This window comes from Nelumbo nucifera, chromosome 2 (assembly GCF_055504915.1).
Source record: "Nelumbo nucifera cultivar China Antique chromosome 2, China Antique-T2T, whole genome shotgun sequence".
Lineage (NCBI taxonomy): Eukaryota > Viridiplantae > Streptophyta > Magnoliopsida > Proteales > Nelumbonaceae > Nelumbo > Nelumbo nucifera.
In genome coordinates, this window is record NC_142650.1 from 52,561,478 (window position 1) to 52,581,481 (window position 20,004).

The window sequence follows — 20,004 nt, forward strand, 5'->3', positions numbered from 1 at the left end:
TTTCTGGGCCAGGATGGCAACCCGCCCGTTTTACACCTTAAAGCAATAGACACAGCAAGGCCCATATGGATTCGCACAACTTGCACAAGCACACTACTGAAGAATGTCTGTTACCCAAAAAAAATGGGAGAATGACAGCTCAGCCCAGTGTCAGAATTCTTAAGCCCAAAGTACAGTTGGGGTAGGTGTCAGCTCGGAATTGATGCCAATTCACAGGCGGGCATTGGTGTATAGGATGGGGGTATTTGACATTTTGAATTTTGTAGATCTGCAGTGCAATTCAGAATTCTGCAGTGAGCTGCAACTTACTTTTCCAAAAAAAAAAATCGGATCCAATACATTGTATGCATCCTTTGTTCTACCTTGAAATGGACAACCTTGTTCATGTGTACAATTTACAAGTGTATCTATAATTCTGGTCTGCATCAACACAAAAGGAATACCATTTCACAACCTCGTCCTCCAGCTCACAAAAAATCCCTCAAATGAGAAGATCATAATGGTTCCTACCACTGAACAAAAGCCTTACTACCTTCCTTGGTTTTCCCTTTGATGTCTTACTGAACTCAACTCCGTACTCTGTGATAGGAATAAAACCAGTGCCCCGTCCTCCCACCCTATGCTGCAGTTTGGTAGATATTGTCTACAATAAGTAAATGAAAAGCAACAAGAAACACCTTTTCAACAATTGAGTAGGGACTAACTGTATGATCATTTTCAAGCACAAGTATCATTACAGCCTTCACTATTTCAATGTTCAAATAGTTTTAAGTCGATGTCATAAAAGGTAAAGATGGAGTTGAACTAGGACTTTGTGGTCAAAACCCATTCCATCATTGATTAATATGTGATGAGATCAACTAGTGGCAACATTTTCTCTCAATGTACAAGGTACCCAGTTATTAAAAGAGCCATAATCTAACAGAAAACAAGCACAGTAAAGAAAGGGAGGCTTCCAAGGTGATTCTTAGATTCTTGATGAGGATCTTGGTTAAATTGTACAGAAAGATGCAAAAACTTTTGCTCGGTAATTTATCTGGGAAGATTGTTGCTCATTAGGCTCAGTTTGGGAAGAGTGCAAATACAAATATGTTCAATGCAAAACCTTGTATTTGCACTGTACATATTTGTATTTGCATCTTCTCAAATTGAGCCTCAAGGAGTGAAAGATGGGGAGGGCTCAGCCTTGAACATATACCATGCACTCTTTGGAGAAACCAGACAGAGATGGCCAATTTGCATGTCAAATTGATAGATTAAGATCATTCAACTGTGATAATTTTGTTTCTGAATCACCTCCCAAGTTATGAACTCATGTTATTGTTAAGGCAATTGTTGCTTGATGCCTGCAATGAAGGGGTTTTTTCTACTATGTGCAGGGCCTAACGTTGCAGATCCAGACCATCCATCCAATGAGGGACTGTACAGATTAGCTATATATTTATTTCGTTGTCCAATCTACAGATCCCTGGCCCTGTATTACAGTTTTTTTGATAAGGATAACATCCATTGAATTTTCTTCAGTTTTTCTTTAAACAAACATGGTGAAAATATGGTACTTGATGCAGATAGAAAAGTGCTATAAGACTGAAATAATACATAAGGGTGGCATGGAGAACCAGATGGATATATTCTAAGTTGCCATCTTAGCAGCAAGGTGCAACAATTGTGTATAATCTGTACAGACATTTGACATTCATTTTCAACTATTTTGTTCAGGAAAACAGAAGACATACCTCATGCTCTGGTATGTAAACAATGATTGGCTGCTGGCACAACTTTGATAACACCTGAAAGAGGAACTAATTGTCAAGAGGCATGCTAAACCTACAAAGCCATATGGAAATATTCATATGAAGCAAACAATATCTTATTAAGAAACATAGACATTAAAGTCCTTCCAATAAAAATCACATATCTTATTGAACAACTAAGCAGCAAATTAATTCCATTATCTGTGAGTATGAGCAATGATGTATATTGTGGTTTTCATCTGTATAGCTGTCGGCAATATATGATTTGCGGCAAATTAAGAAAGATATGACTTGCTGCAAATTTAGAATGATTCGATTTGATTGATTACAGATTTGAATAAATTTAGGAAAGATTAGATTTGAATAAAATTAGGAAAGTCATATCCTAGGATTAAGGGAAAAATTTAATCAATTCCTAATTGAGAGAGATTCTAGGAGTTTGTCTCTCCTATCTTTTCTTATTTAAGTTGTATGCTTAACATGTTTTATCAACACATTATCAATACAGAAGTATTTCTTCTTCTCTCCCTCTTCATTTCTTCTTCTCTTCCTCTTTATTTTTCCACATGGTATCAGAGCTTTAGGGTCCAATCATGAATTTTAAGGCCGCCATGGTTGGCTCTGGTTCAGCCTCTTCGGATGCTACCAGTGGTGTGACATCTTCGGAGGGAGGTATTCAGTCAGCGACAATCTCTCTTTCTGAGAATTCTCTTCAAATTACCATTCACAAATTGAATGGAAAGAATTATCTTGAGTGGTCTCAGTCCGTGCGGTTGGTGATCGACGGCAAAGGGAAACTCGGCTACTTGAATGGCGAAGTGAAACCGCCAGCCACTGATGATCCAAAGTACAGGTAGTGACATTTTGAAAATTCAATGGTTGCCGCCTGGTTGATCAACTCTATGGATCCTGTGGTTGAAAAACCATTCATGTTCCTGTCGACTGCTCGTGATGTGTGGGAAGCTGTTAGGGAAACCTATTCAAATCTGGACAATCATTCACAGTTGCTCGAACTGAATACCCGAATGTGGAAAATGCAGTAAGGTAAGCGTGAAGTAACTGCTTATTATAATGAGATGATGGCTGTTTGGCAGGAGTTGGATTTATTTGAAGAAGAAGAATGGGAAAGTCCGAGTGACAGTGCTCGGTACAAAAAGAAGATAAAAAGAGGCTGGGTCTTTGTCTTCTTGGCTGGTTTGAATAAAGAACTCGATGAGGTTCGGGGACATATCTTAGGGCGAAAGTCCTTGCCTACTATAAGAGAAGTTTTTTCAGAAGTGCGTAGAGAAGCACGACGGCAAGTGATGTTGAAGAATGTTAATGAAACAAAAACTGAGAATGAAGGGTCCGCTCTTGTGGCCCGAGGTGCAGACGTAGACGGAGATAAACGAGGAAAGCAAAGGCCTTGGTGTGATCATTGTAAAAAGCCATGGCATACTCGGGAAACCTGCTGGAAGCTGCACGGGAAACCAACAGGTTGGAAGAAAAAATTAGACAGTGACAACAAGTCGGGGGGAGATATCCGCACGCTTCAAATAAGCAATTCAGATCCAGGGCAGCAATCATCCTCAGAGTCTCTTCCTTTCACAAAGGAACAAATAGAGCACTTATATAAAATGTTTCAATCTCAATCGTTAAGAAATTCTAACCCATCTTGCTCTCTAGCCCAGTCAGGTAATTTTTTCACTGCAGCCATTGCTTGTACCAAATCTAATGGCTCCTGGATATTAGATTCAGGTGCCACTGATCATATGAGTGGCACTTCACAATTCTTCTCTTCATATACACCCTGTGCAGGGAATCAAAAGGTTAAAATTGCAGATGGTTCCTTTGCTACTGTTGCTGGGAAAGGAACTGTGTCTATTTCTCCTTCTCTAAACCTTAAAGATGTTCTACATGTTCCTAACCTATCATACAATCTCTTATCTGTCAGCAAACTAACCCTTGATCATAATTGTCGGGTTAATTTTTGGTCTTCTTGTTGTGAATTTCAGGATTTAACCTCGGGGAAGATGATTGGGGGTGCTAAACTGGATGGTGGTCTCTACCTCTTTAATAAAGAATCAACCTTTGGAAGGCAAGACCGACAAACTTGTTTCAGCTCTATCTCTGTTTCTAGTGACAGTGAAGTTTTGTTATGGCATTATCGATTAGGACATCCTAGCTTTCAATATTTAAAGCATCTATTTCCCAAGTTATTCATGAATAAAAATCATTCGTGTTTTTAGTGTGAATCTTGTGAATTAGCAAAACATCATCGTGTTGTTTTTCCATCCCAACCATATAAAAAATCAAAACCATTTACCATGATTCACAGTGATGTTTGGGGTCCTTCTAGAGTAGCAACTCTTTTTGGAAAGCGTTGGTTCATTACTTTTATTGATGATCATACTAGGGTCACTTGGGTATTCCTTTTAAAAGAGAAATCAGATGCTGAAACTGTATTTAAAACTTTCTATAACATGGTTCAAACACAATTTCAGACTCAAATTAAAATTTTTCGAAGTGATAATGGAAAGGAATTTTTTAACAATGTGTTGGGGAATTTTTTTACTGAGAAAGGAATTGTACACCAAAGTTCGTGTAATAATACACCTCAACAAAATGGGGTGGCTGAAAGGAAAAACAAACATCTCCTTGAAGTTGTTAGAGCCCTAAGTTTTCAAACTAAGGTTCCTAAGTATCTTTGTGGAGAAGCCGTTTTAACAGCCACTTATTTGATTAACAGACTACCTACACAAATTTTGGATTTTAAAACACCCATATAGGTTTTCATTGACTGTTTTCCAAACTCTCGGATAGTGACAAACATTCCCTTAAAAATTTTTGGAAGTGTGGCCTTTATTCATAACCATGATCCTAAACGTTCAAAACTTGATCCAAAAGCACATAAATGTATTTTTGTAGGCTATCCCACTAATCAAAGAGATTACAAATGCTTTGATCCAGTTTTGAAAAGGATGTTTGTGACTATGGATGTCACATTCTTTAAAGGAACCTCATACTACAGACACTCCCATCTTCAGGGGGAGAGCAACACTAGTGAAGATGGTCTTTTAAATGGTTCTGATTTAATGTTTGAATTTGTCCATAATGATGTTCCTCACAACCAGTCACCGAAAGAAAGTGAGGCAGAAAATACAAAATCAGTGGAAACAAATGAACTAAATATTGAAAATGAACAACCTTCGGTGATGCCATCTCAAAATGAAAAAGCTGAAACAACAGAGATGTGTGTGAAACAGTATAAAGGCCTTGTATATTCAAGGGAACATCTAGCACTGAAAAGGAGAGGCACTATTCCGCAACATCAACAAGAATCTGATCTGAGGGTAGATCATGAAATTCATGATAATTCTCCAAAAATGCCTGAAAATATTCCTCCGAGTAATTCTAATTCTTCCAGTCAGCTTGATCTTCCCATTGCTCTTAGGAAAGGTGTTAGGTCTTGTACAAAACATCCTCTGTCAAATTTTGTATCTTACAAAAATATTTCACCTTCATATTGTGCCTTTATTTCACAAGTGTCTAGTGTATCCATTCCTAACAGTATCCATGAGGCTCTAAATGTTCCTGAGTGGAAAGAAGCTGTTTTTGAGGAGATGAGAGCTTTGGAAAAGAATGCTACTTGGGAGAAAGTGGATCTGCCGGATGGAAAGACAGTTGTTGGTTGTAAATGGGTGTTCACTCTGAAGTACAACTCAAATGGATCCTTGGAGAGATACAAGGCTTGCCTAGTAGCTAAAGGCTTTACTCAAACATATGGAGAGGACTACTCTGAGACCTTTTCTCCAGTGGCGAAACTAAATACAGTTCGAGTACTCTTATCTGTTGCAGCTAATCTTGACTAGCCACTGAATCAGCTGGATGTGAAGAATGCCTTTTTGAATGGAGACTTGGAAGAAGAAGTATATATGGAGCCTTCACTTGGTTTCACTGAGAAGTTTGGAACTAAGGTATGCAAGTTAAAAAAGTCTCTATATGGACTTAACCAGTCTCCCAGAGCCTGGTTTGAAAGATTCACAAGGTTCGTTAAAAGTCAAGGATATAGTCAAGGACAATCTGATCATACTCTTTTCACAAAAAGATCCACCAAAGACAAGGTATCGGTTCTGATTGTCTATGTTGATGACATAATCTTGACTGGAGATGATATTGAAGAGATGAGCAAACTAAAGCAGAGCTTAGCCAAGGAATTCGAGATTAAAGACTTAGGCCAGCTAAGGTACTTTCTTGGAATGGAAGTGGCTAGATCAAAGAAGGGCATTGTGGTTTCGCAACGAAAATATATTCTAGACCTCTTGAAAGAAACTGGAATGAGTGGATGCAAACCTTCAGACACTCCGATAGAAGTTAAGGCTAAGCTCGGAGAAGTTAAAGATGGGGTTCCAGTAGATGCAAGTAGATACCAAAGGCTGGTAGGAAGATTGATTTACTTGTCACATACATGTCCTGACATTGCCTTCGCTGTGAGCATGGTGAGTCAATTTATGCACTCCCCGTACGAAGAACATCTTGAAACTATGTATCGAATTCTTAAGTATCTAAAAGGTACACCAGGAAAAGGACTCTTCTTCAAGAAAAATGAGAAGAGAGGGGTTGAAGTGTATACAGATGCGGATTGGGCAGGCTCGATCACTAATAGAAGGTCAACTTTGGGGTACTACACATTTCTTTGGGGCAATTTAGTTACTTGGAGAAGCAAGAAGCAAAGTATAGTTGCTAGAAGTAGTGTTGAGGCTGAATTCAGATCAATGGCTCAAGGAGTATGTGTGAGGTTCTTTGGCTAAAGAGGGTGCTAGCAGATCTTAAGATACCAGTGAGTTTTTCTATGAAACTGTATTGTGATAACAAGGCAGCTATCAGCATTGCTCATAATCCGGTTCTACATGACAGGACTAAACATGTTGAGATTGACAAAAACTTTATAAAGGAGAAGCTTGAAGAAGGAATAATTTGCACTCCGTTTGTACCAACCACGCAGCAAGTTGTAGATGTTTTGACTAAGGGCTTGTTGAGGCAGCCATTTGAACTTCAAGTTAGCAAGTTGGGCATGATAGATATCTTTGCACCAACTTGAGGGGGAGTGTTGGCAAGATATGATTTGCGGCAAATTAAGAAAGATATGATTTGCTGCAAATTTAGAATGATTTGATTTAATTGATTACAGATTTGAATAAATTTAGGAAAGTCATATCCTAGGATTAAGGGAAAGATTTAATCAATCCCTAATTGAGCGAGATTCTAGGAGTAATTGAGAGAGATTCTAGGAGTTTGTCTCTCCTATCTTTTCTTATTTAAGTTGTAAGCTCAACATGTTTTATCAACACATTATCAATACAGAAGTATTTCTTCTCTCCCTCTTCATTTCTTCTTCTCTTCCTCTTTATTTTTCCACAATAGCCTTATATATCAGTTCATGCATGTACACCGTTTGCTTAGCCATAATATAAAACATGGTTGATCATTTGAGGGGTTTTAGATATGGGGCACCCAAGGGTGAGAATAGATAGGCAGCTTGGGCTCCATCAGATGTTGACTGCCTTTCCACTATCCTTGGTGAGCTTGGATGGTCCAAAATGGGAATTCTATGGTGATTAAATGGGAAATAGTGCTTCTGATGAGAAAGGGAAATGGTGCTTTGATAGTTTCAGAGGCCTGATTTATAGGACACGGCACAAAATCAAGTGCTGACACTTGACATTCCATAACGGGAAATTCAACTTCACTGAACTTTGATATTAATGAATCACTGGCCTTAAGCACATAGCAATGGTCTAGGGGACATACTACCTACCAACTTTAAGGATGAGTTTGCTCGAAAGCACAAAATTGAACAAACAAGGAACAAAGAAAAACTACATAAACTTAACTCTCCATGTCATTATGATTTATGTGAAGAATGGTTAGGATATATTGTAGAATAGTTTTTACTAGAAAGAGAAAGCATCAACATGTAGAGTACTCACCAATAATTCAGACTCTCCTCCCCAGAAATCAGATTTTTCAATGCGTTGGCAGTATCTAAATAAAGGCATTTGAAAATTATATAGCCATTTCTCATCATAAACATCTGTAAAAACCTATGAAGTGGCATTCAAGAAAAAATGAGAATGGTTATACAACTTCTAAAACAGACATGCTCACCGTTTCAGCGATTCGTCTACAGTAATTGCAACCAATGCCTCTTCATACTGACTCCGTTCTTTATCATCATAACATATGACCTCTTTCACAGCCATCCGCAATTCATCTGCATCATGTTTAAAAGAATTATATACTTTCTATGGCAGTTTACAATAATTTAATTTCAATGAGCTGTGTAAAGGGACTTTTTAGTTCCTAGTTGCACATTCCTACAAGAGAAACAGGACCTCCATGCCTTAAACACCTAAAACATTGGAGATAAAGGGGCTTGACTAAATGGTATGCTGATCATCAGAACGACAAAAAAACAGATATAAATGGATGTAATAACAAATGAGGTTACCAAAACTAAAGTTGATATAGATGATAAGACTAGCTAAAAGTTTTCCAGAAAAAGCAAGTGTATGTAGCTTCATTCATCCATCTAAATAATTCCATCTGATGCCCAAAGTTTGATATGAAGGGAAGGTCATCTAACAGTTGCAGATCACGGTAGGCAAGTTATAGAAGAAGGGTGAAGATTAAAGAATATTTCAAGACAAAGTAAAGTACTCATAATATGACACCAAAGAATTAGAATTAGAGAACAGAATACTACAGCTGACTGATGAGAGAACTAAACCAGTGTGAACCATATCCAGCTGCTGAGTGTACAACCAGTTTTGTGGACCTTGTCCTTAGTAAGCCCTCCATGGGGAAACAAAAGAATAACTAAGTGATATATTGTGCGTTGAGATAAGTGGGGGTGTATACACGGCAGAGTGGACAACAATGATTTACGGCAGAAAACATGGAAGGTATGCTTCTAAGGTGTTTTTTTTTTTCCTGAAGGAGTGATCAATTAGCGGTAGTTCAGGTGTCAATTGTCAAAGGAAAGTGTAAGTCGTCTTTGTACAATCATTCACACATGCAGTTCTGAAGAAAAGTTTCTTATTATCATAAAAGCAGAGGAACCTTTTGCTTTGAGGTTGACCATAAAATAGCTTGCTACAACTATTTGCAAGGGGTAAATACCATTGCTTGGAAAATGGCATATTATATATATTCATGCGAAGTAATGCCCAGTATATATAAAAGAACATCCTTGTTTAGACTAGGAGGCGAAGAAAGGAAATAACAACCCCCCCTCCCAAAAAAAAAAAAAAAAAAAGAAAAAAACACTTGACAAGCAAGCAGATTCTTATAATGATGCTTTGCTTTTCAGAGGAAATAAAGCATGAGATGGAATAGGAAAGGTATGGATGAGAAAGATCAGGAATCCCGATTTTTATGTTCATAGACGTGAATATATTGTACAAATTTATTTGCTTCGGTGATTAATCCCAGGAATCCAAGAGTTTCTGAAAGCCCAGAAATGGCCTTCCTCTACCTCTAGGCTCTAGCTTCTAAATCAAGCATTTGTAGGTTTAGTTTCTAAAATCCTGGGAATCATAATTTTGTATGGGAAAGGGCTGTCTACAATCTATGGTTTTTTGTATTTAAAGGTACAACCACGATATAAACAAAACTTATCATCCTAGCACAATTATTACACTCTTACGTTTTTCAGAAAATAAAAAAAAAAAACAAAAAAAAGCAAACACGTAACAGATTTCTGCCTTCCCCAGTGTCCACCATTTAACTATGCTATCAGGATTCCTTTGACTATCAAGATCAACAAGCAAGACTTGAACAAAGAACAAAGCTTTGCATAAGATCCTGTAATAAGACTCCAGTGGCAGTTCTTTAATCAGCCTGAATAAAATAAAAATAAAGGAAAAATATGTCTCAAATATTTCTGGGAAGAAATAAGAAGAAAAGAAGAGAAAAGGGAAGAGGAGAGAAAGAGAATTAGGGCTGAAAGCAGAGGAGATTGAACCAGACAGATTTCCTAACTGCCGCCCATATTTATTTAATCTCATATTATGAATTGCAATTACAAAAATACCCTCGCTTAAGTAATAAGAGAAAAAAAGTTATGCCCAGACACTAAACTATACATAAATAACTTCTAAAAGTTCCAACTTCCCAAGTTGTGTATAACCAAAGGTTAGATATAAAGTTTATCAATAAATGGACACCCTTCTGAATCTACTCAATTTAAAATGTGTAGTTGGAGTTATTGTGAGTGATCAAGTGATTTCAACCATTCAACAACAAGATTCTAGAATACAGATTATGGCTTATGTTATAGTGGATAACCATCTCATGATGTTACTCTTGATAACCATAAGGTGTACAACTCTGCAGATTTTATGTGAAGGCATTGGCAAAAGATTTTATGTGGAGGAGAAGCTACACTGAATATATCAAGAACAAACTCCTAGATACTATGTATAATAATCTCTGCAACAAGTTCATTCAGATGGCCAACAACATAATAGATTCCTACACATTGAAATAGGAAAGGCTACAGTAGATGAAGCAATTAATAAGTGATAAAATGATAACTACTATGACTTAATATTCGATTGGTGCAGCCAGCACATTGACCAAAGTCAGTCTCTATGAAAATCAGTGATACAATTTGTTGAGGGCCCGAGAATAGGATCTCGTCACGGGTCGGTCCATGGGGAAAACCTCATGTTTTCCCTTGTTCCTTCCTGTTCGTGATGAACCTATCTTGGTGCCTTTGGTGATTTGTCCAAGAGATCACCAACTCTCCTAACTCACTCGTTGACTGAATAATTTGATGATTTCATTCAATAAGGGTGTCTCCTTAAATAGGAGATTACAAGAGTCCTAATCTGAGGGAGTCTCCTTGTTGAATAGGGAGACTTCTAGTTCTATCTTGCTAAGGATAGGATAAGCTAATCCTAATTTGATAACTTACTAACAAGATAAGATAAGAGCAATAGAATAAGATAAGAACAAGAAGATAAGAACAAGCAAGATAAGCTAATCTAATCTGGATGAGACTGGTGCTGCCGAACTGGGTAGACTGAGAATCACTGAATCATTACTGCTGCTGGCGGTGGGTCAGGTTCCTGCTGCTGCCGGCGGCGATGGTATGTCTTCCCGAGGAATGCGTCCATAACATTACTCCCCTCCTGGACTAAGAGCTTGTCCTCAAGCTCGAATTCCGGGTACGTGGCCTAGAACTCTATCAATGGGATCCATGTGGCTTCGGCCGATGGTAAGTTACACCATTCCACCAAGACTTCAAGAACTCCTCGATTGAAACGAGAGCGGAGGAGAGCTTTAGGTTGGGGGACCCGTTTGCCATCTTTCAGGGGTGGTAGGGGGGGAACTTGGTCCGGAGGAACACCTGTAAATGGCTTCAGTAAGGAGATGTGGAAGACATCATGAATCCGGCTGGTCGCTGGCAGTTCCAGCTGGTAGGCCACACTGCCAATCCGTCGTAGAACCTTGAAAGGCCCATAGAACTTAGGGGACAGCTTCAGGGCAACCCTATGGCGCAAGGAGCGTTGCCGGTAGGGCTGGAGCTTTAACCAAACAAATTGTCCTGGATCGAACGACAGTTCCCGATGGTGCTTGTCATAGGTGAGCTTCATGCGGAGTTGGGCCTGCTGCAAGCGAAGGTGGACATCGGCTAGGAGGGCGTTGCGTTCTTGTAAGGAGTGATCAATTGCATCCAAATGGGTAGGGTCATGCCGAGGGAAGAATGGTAGGCTGTGTTGTAACAGTACTCGGCCCAAGGGAGCCAATCCACCCACCGTCGCAGTTGATCGCCGATGAAACAACAGAGGTACATTTCGATGGTGCGGTTGACCACCTCTGTCTGACCGTCGGTCTGCGGCCGGTAAGCTGAAGAGTAGGCCAGGGTGGTGTCGTGCAGCCGGAATAACTCCTTCCAGAAGGCACTGGTGAAAACCGGGTCCCTATTGCTAACAATGGATTCTGGTAACCCATGTAAGCAAAAAATGTGTAAAGAAGGCGAGGGCAACTGAAGTGGCACTGTACGGGTGTGATAGAGGAATGAAGTGGGCGTATTTAGAGAAACGATCGACTACCACGAAGAGAACTGATTTGCCACCTACCTTGGGTAGTCCTTCAATGAAGTCCATGGAGATGTCGGCCCAGATCTGTGACGGAATGGAAAGGGGCTGAAGGAGGCCTGCTGGGTGTAGATTTTCCCATTTATGTTGTTGGCATGTGGAGCATTTCTGGACAAAATCTCGAATAGAAGTTTTCATACCTCGCCAATGGAAATCAGTCTGGATGCGGTGTAGTGTTTTCTGAACGCCTTCATGGGTGGAGTTATGGATGCTGGTGATGATGGTGGATATCAACAGGGAGTCGGACGGAAGATGGACCCGTCCCTTATATAGTACCAACCCGTCTTGAAGCGACCAATTGGGGTCGGCAGTGCCTGAATGGATCTTCTGGACCAAGGGTGACCATTCCGACGATTGTGGTGCTGCCTTCTTAATGTCGTCAAACAGAGAGATCTGGGGTTGGGAAATGCCATACAGAGTCATCGCGTCTTCATCTCGCCTAGATAAGGCATCAGCTGCGCGATTGGAGGACCCCGCCTTGTACTCCACCCGGAAGTCGAACCCGAGCAGTTTGCTAACCCAATGCTGTTGAGGGGTAGTGGTGAGACGTTGCTCTAATAGGTATTTGAGGCTGTAATGATCAGTTCTGATGACGAACGACCGCCCCCACAAATATGGTCTCTAGTGTTGGACGGCTCAGGCGAGGCCGATCAGTTCGCGCTCATAGGCTGGAAGCTTTAGATGCCGATCGGCCAGTCGGCGGCTGAAGAAAGCAATTGGGTGCCCTTGTTGCTGTAATATGGCGCCGATACCTACTCCAGAAGCATCGCACTCGACAGTAAACTCGAGGGCGAAATTAGGTAACTGCAAGACCGGGGTGGAGGACAGGGCAGTCCTCAGCGCCAGAAAAGCTTCATCTGCTGTGTCGTCCCAGCGGAAAGAATTTTTCTTTAACAGGTTGGTTAACGGTGCTGCCAACAATCCATAGTTCTAAACAAATTTGCGGTAGTAACCCGTTAATCCGAGGAATCCGTGCAAGGCCTTGGCTAATTGAGGTTTGGGCCATTCTTTGATAGCCTGAATCTTGGAACCATCAACTGTCACACCCTGCCCATGGATGACATGGCCGAGATAAAGAACTTGTCGCTCCCCAAAGGAACACTTGGACCTTTTGAGGAATAATTTGTGTTGGCACAGGAGCTCGAAAACTGATCGCAGGTGATGCACATGCTCTACCCATGATTTGCTGTAAATGAGGATATCGTCAAAGAAAACTAAAACAAATTTGCGCAGATGGGGCTGAAATACCTCGTTCATTAATGACTGAAATGTGGATGGGGCATTGGAGAGACCGAATGGCATGACCAAAAATTCGAAGTGGCCATGGTGGGTGCGGAAGGCAGTCTTCTTCACGTCACCGGAAGCCATGCGAACCTGAAAATACCCTGATCTGAGGTCCAACTTAGAGAAATACTGCGCACCATGCAATTCGTCCAGTAGTTCGTCCACAACGGGAATAGGGAACTTATCCTTGATCGTCCGGTCAATGAGTTCTCTATAGTCAACACAGAACCTCCACGTTCCATCCTGCTTTGCCACCAATAGAACCGGTGAAGAGAAGGGGGAGTGACTTTTGCGTATGATTCCTTGTTGCAGCATCGTTGTACACTGTCTTTCTATCTCATCTTTCTGTAGGTGAGGGTAGCGATAAGGCCAAACAACGACTGGCACTAACCCTGCCACTAAAGGGATGCGATGGTCGCAAGCTCGGGGAGGAGGGAGTCCCTTGGGTTCCTAGAATAAATCTGAAAACTCGGCGAGGAGTTTTTCCATAGCTGTCAGTTCTGTCTGAAGAATATGGACCTGTGGTCTCTTTTCTTTAACCCTGCAACCGTGCCATGAAACTTGTTTCCCATTTAGGTGAAATGTCATTGTGAGTGCACTGAAGTCCCATAAAATCGTCCCTAGGGTGATTAACCACTTGACCCCAAGAACAATATCGAACCCATCCAATGAGTACAAATAAATCAACAAGAATTAGTTCAGAATTGACCTGTATCGGGACGTCCTTACAAATCCCCGGACTGTGAACTTTCTCACCATTTGCGACGGCTACCTGTAGTTGTGGCCGGAGTTCCATTGGTAGTTTTAACTGCAAGGCGGCATGTTCACTTATGAAGTTGTGTGTGCTCCCTGAATCGATGAGAATGCGCACTGGCTGACCTGCGATCTGTGCCTGTAACTGCATGGTCTGAGAGGTTTTAATATCGGTGATCGCATGGAGAGAGATCTCTGGCTCGAATGTGGCGGAATCCCCTTGCATCTATGCCCTGCCGAGTAGAGGTCATCACAGTTGAAGCATTGACCTCTCGCTCAACGTTCTGTCATTCCTGCTTTGGTCAAACGCTTGATGGGAGGAGTGGCCATGTTACTGCCTGTACTTGTCACTTCTCTAGAGGTGGTGGTCGTGTGAGGTTTCAGTTCCCGGCTGGTAGCAGAAGAGGGGGTCGTTGTTGCTGATCTTGAGGGCACCCACGAGTTTGGTGGACGACCCACATTAAAAATTCCGCAGCTGAGCTGCAGCTTGCGCTCAAATGTGCGGGCTAAGTTCATAGTTGTGACCAAATTTGGGGGATTCTGCATCTCGACATCCAATCGCAGGGGTTCTGCTAGCCATGCTGTGAACATATCCACTTGCTGGTCGGGTCGCACGGAGGATGCCCTCGCGATGAGGGTTTGGAACTGTCGCTGGTATTCAGCAATTGTTCCGGTCTGTTTAAGGTTAATTAGCTCGCCCAGTGGGTTGCTGGTCAGTGGGGGTCCGAACCGAAGAAGGCAATAGGATTTAAACTGGGGCCAACTGAGCCCGGTTTCTTCTTGCTCTATCCGATAAAACCAAAGTTGTGCTTCTTCTGTTAAATGAAAGGTGGCTAGGCTTGCCTTATCCCGGTCATCTGTCCATTGATTCCGGAAGAACTGCTCGCAGCGATACAGCCAGCCTAGGGGGTCTCCGTTGCCGTTGTACAACGGGAACTCCAGCCTACTGTACTTGGGGACGACGGCTGCTCCATGGCTAACGGACTGCTGTTCACCGGAAGACTCCGGCAAATCTGGTCGGCGGTCGTTAGCGGTTGTCCCTCCTTCAGAGTTCCTTTCCCTGCTAGAAAGGAACATCTCCATCAGACGTCGCAGTTCCCTCACTTCGCCTTTGATCTCACGAACTTCGGAGCTGGTCTCAATGAGTTGGTGCTTGAGATCGTGGACCCTGGATGGTAGCTGTTCCAGATTTCCCATGACGCCTTGCTCTGATACCAAGTTGTTGAGGGCCCGAGAATAGGATCTCATCACGGGTCGGTCCATGGGGAAAACCTCCTGTTTTCCCTTGTTCCTTCCTATTCATGATGAACCTATCTTGGTGCCTTTGGTGATTTGTCCAAGAGATCACCAACTCTTCTAACTCACTCGTTGACTGAATAATCTGATGATTTCATTCAATAAGGGTGTCTCCTTAAATAGGAGATTACAAGAGTCCTAATCTGAGGGAGTCTCCTTGTTGAATAGGGAGACTTCCAGTTCTATCTTGCTAAGGATAAGATAAGCTAATCCTAATCTGATAACTTACTAACAAGATAAGATAAGACAAGAACAAGAAGATAAGAACAAGCATGATAAGCTAATCTAATCTGGATGAGACTGTTGCTGCCAAACTGGGTAGACTGAGAATCACTGAATCATTACTGCTGCTGGCAGTGGGTCAGGTTTTTGCTGCTGCCGGTGGCGATGGTATGTCTTCCCGAGGAATGCGTCCATAACACAATTAGATTTCCCTTAATGTGAGATTAGCATTATACTATGAGGGTTGCAGCCATTACATAATGACCCTAGACATTCAGCTGTTTTGCATGATAATTACTCACTTTGGCCACCATAATTACTCACGTGAAACAGAAACTTGCATGACATAACTCATAAGTAAGGAATAGTCAAACTAAATGCATATAGTGTTCTTCCGACGTCACTTAAAATTACTATCACCACTTCAACCTGTTTATAGAAGAGTGAGTTCCAATTCTGCAAAGCTGCAATCTCTAGTGGTCAAGTGTATAGGAACCATGCTTGCATACAAAAATGCACATGCCATAACGAATGTCTGTAAGTAGATGCTAGAGCAACGGAATTCTAAAATGACAAAATCATGGAGGAGGAATCAGTTGGGAATTACAACTATAAAAAAATAGTACAGAAGCTTCCCATCTTACCTGCATCATCTCTCTCTTCCCGATGAGTAAGAGTAATGCCCTTGTTGATAGCCATTCCTTTCACCTGTCAGTTGCATAAGATTCCATAAACTATAGTAACTTTCTCTGGAATATAAAGGGAGATTTTTGAAATGAAAATTGCTTAAATAAAGTACAGGTCTAAATAAACCTTAAGGTGAATAGAAGTATCAAGAAATGAGGCAATCTACAACTAGTACTTTCACCGACTCCAACAAATATGTAAACAAAGCATCTAACAAGTTGATTCCAAGGGAAGTAAAAGCATGGCAGACTCTCTGATCAGGGCAGGGGTTAGAAGGGAGAATTTTGTTTAGGGGGCAGGCATTTTGTAAGACTGGTTTTTATATTATTGTGTTTGTTTAATCGGCCTTATGCTTCCCTTCTTCTCTCCTTCCCAAACATTATGGGATGCTGAGAGTTGTTTCAATGCTATAAATTAATAAAATTGTGATTAACTATTTCTGATCCCAAAAGGAGGAGTATTTAACAAGAAACCCGATTTGCTGCAGAAAACACAAACAATATAAAATCAAGTCTTGAATGACCGATAATTTCGAAACATTCAAAAGTTTTAACTCATTGTTGATCTTTCTGATCATCAAGTTGCATCAAGACACCTCTGATCACTGCTTATTACACATCAACATTCATCTGTTGCTAAGTTTCCTCATCTAATTTCCTATTGAGGATAACTCTGGGTTTCTCCAAGCACATTCACTTACAATGTTTCAAGAATCAAGATATGGCATTCATCATCTCAACATCCTAATTTTAGTTATGCTCGATACAATTTCGAAACATTCAAAAGTTTTAACTCATTGTTGATCTTTCTGATCATCAAGTTGCATCAAGACACCTCTGATCACTGCTTATTGCACATCAACATTCATCTGTTGCTAAGTTTCCTCATCTAATTTCCTATTGAGGATAACTCTGGGTTTCTCCAAGCACATTCACTTACAATGTTTCAAGAATCAAGATATGGCATTCATCATCTCAACATCCTAATTTTAGTTATGCTCGATATACGCACATTATAGTTTCTTTGTTCCCCAACATTTTGTACGATAGAAAACAGCTGGTCTTATAGTGGTCAGGTAAAATTTTCCCTTTAGGCTCTATCTATTTCAACACAAAATGGATGGAGATGTTTTTCATTCTGAAACGTCATGGTATATTTTTGCCTTTCTTAGGATGGAAACTTTGTCTTCCTTATCACTTCAAAGCAAAATTAAGATGGGTGAAAAGCAAAGTTTTTGCTACAAAAAGAAGGAAAAAAATAATAGCTTGAATATTTCAGCGTGGAAAATTTTGTGTCCATTTTTTGGATAAAGAATGCAGCTTCGCGTAAAGGGGTGGAATTTGACCGTAAAAGGGCCAAAAATATAACTGAAATTTAAAAGGTTGAAAAGATTTCCACCCCTTCTAGGGTGAAACAAATAGAATCTTGGTTAAATTGGTAAGTTTCAGTCACATAAAACTCCAGATATACACCTCTGCTTCACCACCCACCCCGCCGCAAATCTCATGGGAAACAATCTAATAAATTTCTCTCGCTATAGACAATCAAACATATGCATTAGAAATGGTCAATTCATGGTATAATATTCTAAAACTTTCCACACCTTACCACTGATATTTGTAATAGAAAAATCGAGATTTTACCAGTGCTCGAAACAAACAACGGCCATCCCCAGTAACTTTCTGAACAGAGAAATGTTCCACCTTCTTCAATGCTGGTGAAATTCCACCCCTTCAAACGCATTCGTATGGACAAAATGAGTTCAGCCAGTTTTGCTCATAAAGTGTATAGAAGGGAAAATAAACAGGAAAAAGAGCTTAAAAACTTGAGACAGTTTTATTTTGACTTGTTTCAAAAAGCTAATTGAACCATTTGAAGAACAATTGAGTGGAAAAAACCTACAGAGATGATCCTATTCTAGCGAAGAACCGGTGACCACCACCACCGAGAAACGGCGACGGATATCTAGGACATATCATACTAGAAATCGGAGTAACCGGCGAAGAGGCGAGCTCGAATTCAGCAATTCCCTGTTTCAGCTGCTGCAGGAAAACCTCTGGGACAAAGGAGAGCTCGATTAAAGAAGGCGGGAAACATTACCAGCAAACTGAGAAGTAAAACTTATGGCTTCTCAGGTGATGCAAACTAAATGCATAAGAAGACAGTAACGCAGGTCAGTAGAAGTTACCGTTCGAAGGCTTGCTCGCCATGGGAAACACAAAGTGTTTTTCCCTTCTATCTATGCCCTAATCCTGAAATTTTCGAATTTGACGATTCGAGGAGCGCTTTGCAGAGCCAGCACAACAAGAATCCTTTTGTCTAGACTCATTCTGGAGAGTATTCGGTACGTGGATCGTTTTTGTTTTCTTTGAGTTCTCGAAACGAAAAGAGCGTTTTTGTGTCATGATTCATGAATGCCCACTGGAAAAACAGTCGCATCTGGTTTTGAAAATTTGAGGTGATTTTGAAAACTGAAAAAACCTGTTTTGAAAATTAAGAACCTTAAGAAATCTTTTAATTTTAAGGCTGCGTTGTAGAGGTGTAAAATCGAACGGGATAAACTTTACACTCCGATTGGATTTTACAAACATTTGGTAAATATGTAATTTTACACCGAAAACATGTTATCGTCGAAAATTTTCGATGTATTTATTACATCGCGCACTCTCTCCCTGTCTCTCTCCTCCTTCTCTCTTCTTCTTCTCCTTTTCTCTCGCTCGCTCGCGCTCTCTCTCTTCTCCTTCTTCTTCCCCTTCTCTCTCTCTTCTCCTTCTCTCTTCTTCTTCTTCTCCTTCTCTTTCCTTGTTCTTCTTCTTCCTCCCGATTTCACTCTCGTCTATTCGTACCTACCATCGGTCTTTAACTTTCCCCCTTCTCCGATCAGTCTTCAATCTGGGTGCTCTACTCAGCCTCCATGTCGCAAGCTTCTTCACCGATATAAGAATCGGTGTTGCAGATTTGGATCTCCTTCACCCGTACCAAACGACAATGAATCGGAGGGATTTGAGGTGTTGCAGATCTGCTCAGCCTCCATCGCTCGCTCCTTCACCCAGAGCAACATGTAGGTGCTGCTCGGAAAACTTTCAGGTACATCTTCATTCATCATGTTCTCGTCCTGGAAAGGAAGGAATTCGGTGAGCAACACGTAGAGAATGACTCCACAAGACCAGAGATCCGCTTTCGATCCGTTGTACCCTTTTTTCCTTAGAATCTCGAGGGCCACATAGGTCAGTGTCCCACACTGCGTGTGCAGGAGTCCATCGTTGAGGAGTTGCTCTCGCAGAGCAAATAACCCCCGAAATCAAAGATGTTGGGTGGCAGATTTGAGGGAGGTGAGAGACTCAAAGGTGGTGGCGTGCTAGTTTTTTTCAGTTTCACTTTCGGATAGTAAGTGCTACGATAAATGATGAGATGATTGGATATATGTTGCGATGTTGTGAAACTCATAGTATATATTGAATCTGGATCCGTTTTGTCATCTTCCATGAACAGCTCTTGTGGTGTTACGACAAGTTTTATCGTGACAGATATGGAAATGAGTCTAATTCATTTCAATATTTATTTGAAACTTCCGAAAATATTTGAACAATCAACAATGGTTAAACAATCTTGAAAAGATCTAATTCATAGTTCATACAAGTAATCTTGAAAAGATTTGAACATTAAGTTTTAATTTAAGGCTTAAGCCTTGCCTCTTTAGCATCAAACCGTCTCGCCTCCGCCTTTAGGCTAGCAAGAAGGGGACACATAGGTGTAATTTGATTAAAGGATGACAATTCAGCCATGCAAGCCCAATTTGCAACATTTGGAGTTCGAGTACTCAGCCACCTCGATCCAAAACCCACCTCGGTGTAGAGGCACCT

At 40.9% G+C, this 20,004-nt stretch overlaps 1 protein-coding gene across 4 annotated transcripts; it reads right to left on the reverse strand.

Annotated features, from left to right (window-relative positions):
- Window positions 1-286: 286 nt before the first annotated feature.
- Window positions 287-19,534, reverse strand: LOC104601188 (Cysteine proteinases superfamily protein). 4 transcript variants are annotated; one of them, XM_010264434.3, is made up of 8 exons: window positions 18,330-19,534; window positions 18,044-18,197; window positions 17,785-17,872; window positions 16,099-16,162; window positions 7,902-8,007; window positions 7,724-7,778; window positions 1,737-1,790; window positions 287-622 (listed from the first exon to the last, which is right to left on the reverse strand). In XM_010264434.3, exons 1-8 carry the CDS (start codon window positions 18,349-18,351, stop codon window positions 482-484), a joined length of 684 nt encoding a protein of 227 aa, XP_010262736.1. In that variant the 5' UTR covers window positions 18,352-19,534; the 3' UTR covers window positions 287-481. The 4 variants fall into 4 exon arrangements, with proteins under 4 accessions (XP_010262736.1, XP_010262735.1, XP_010262739.1 ...); XM_010264433.3 differs by having other exon boundaries at window positions 287-643; window positions 18,330-18,488; XM_010264437.3 differs by lacking the exon at window positions 7,724-7,778 and having other exon boundaries at window positions 18,330-18,488.
- Between the last annotated feature and the right edge of the window lie 470 nt (window positions 19,535-20,004).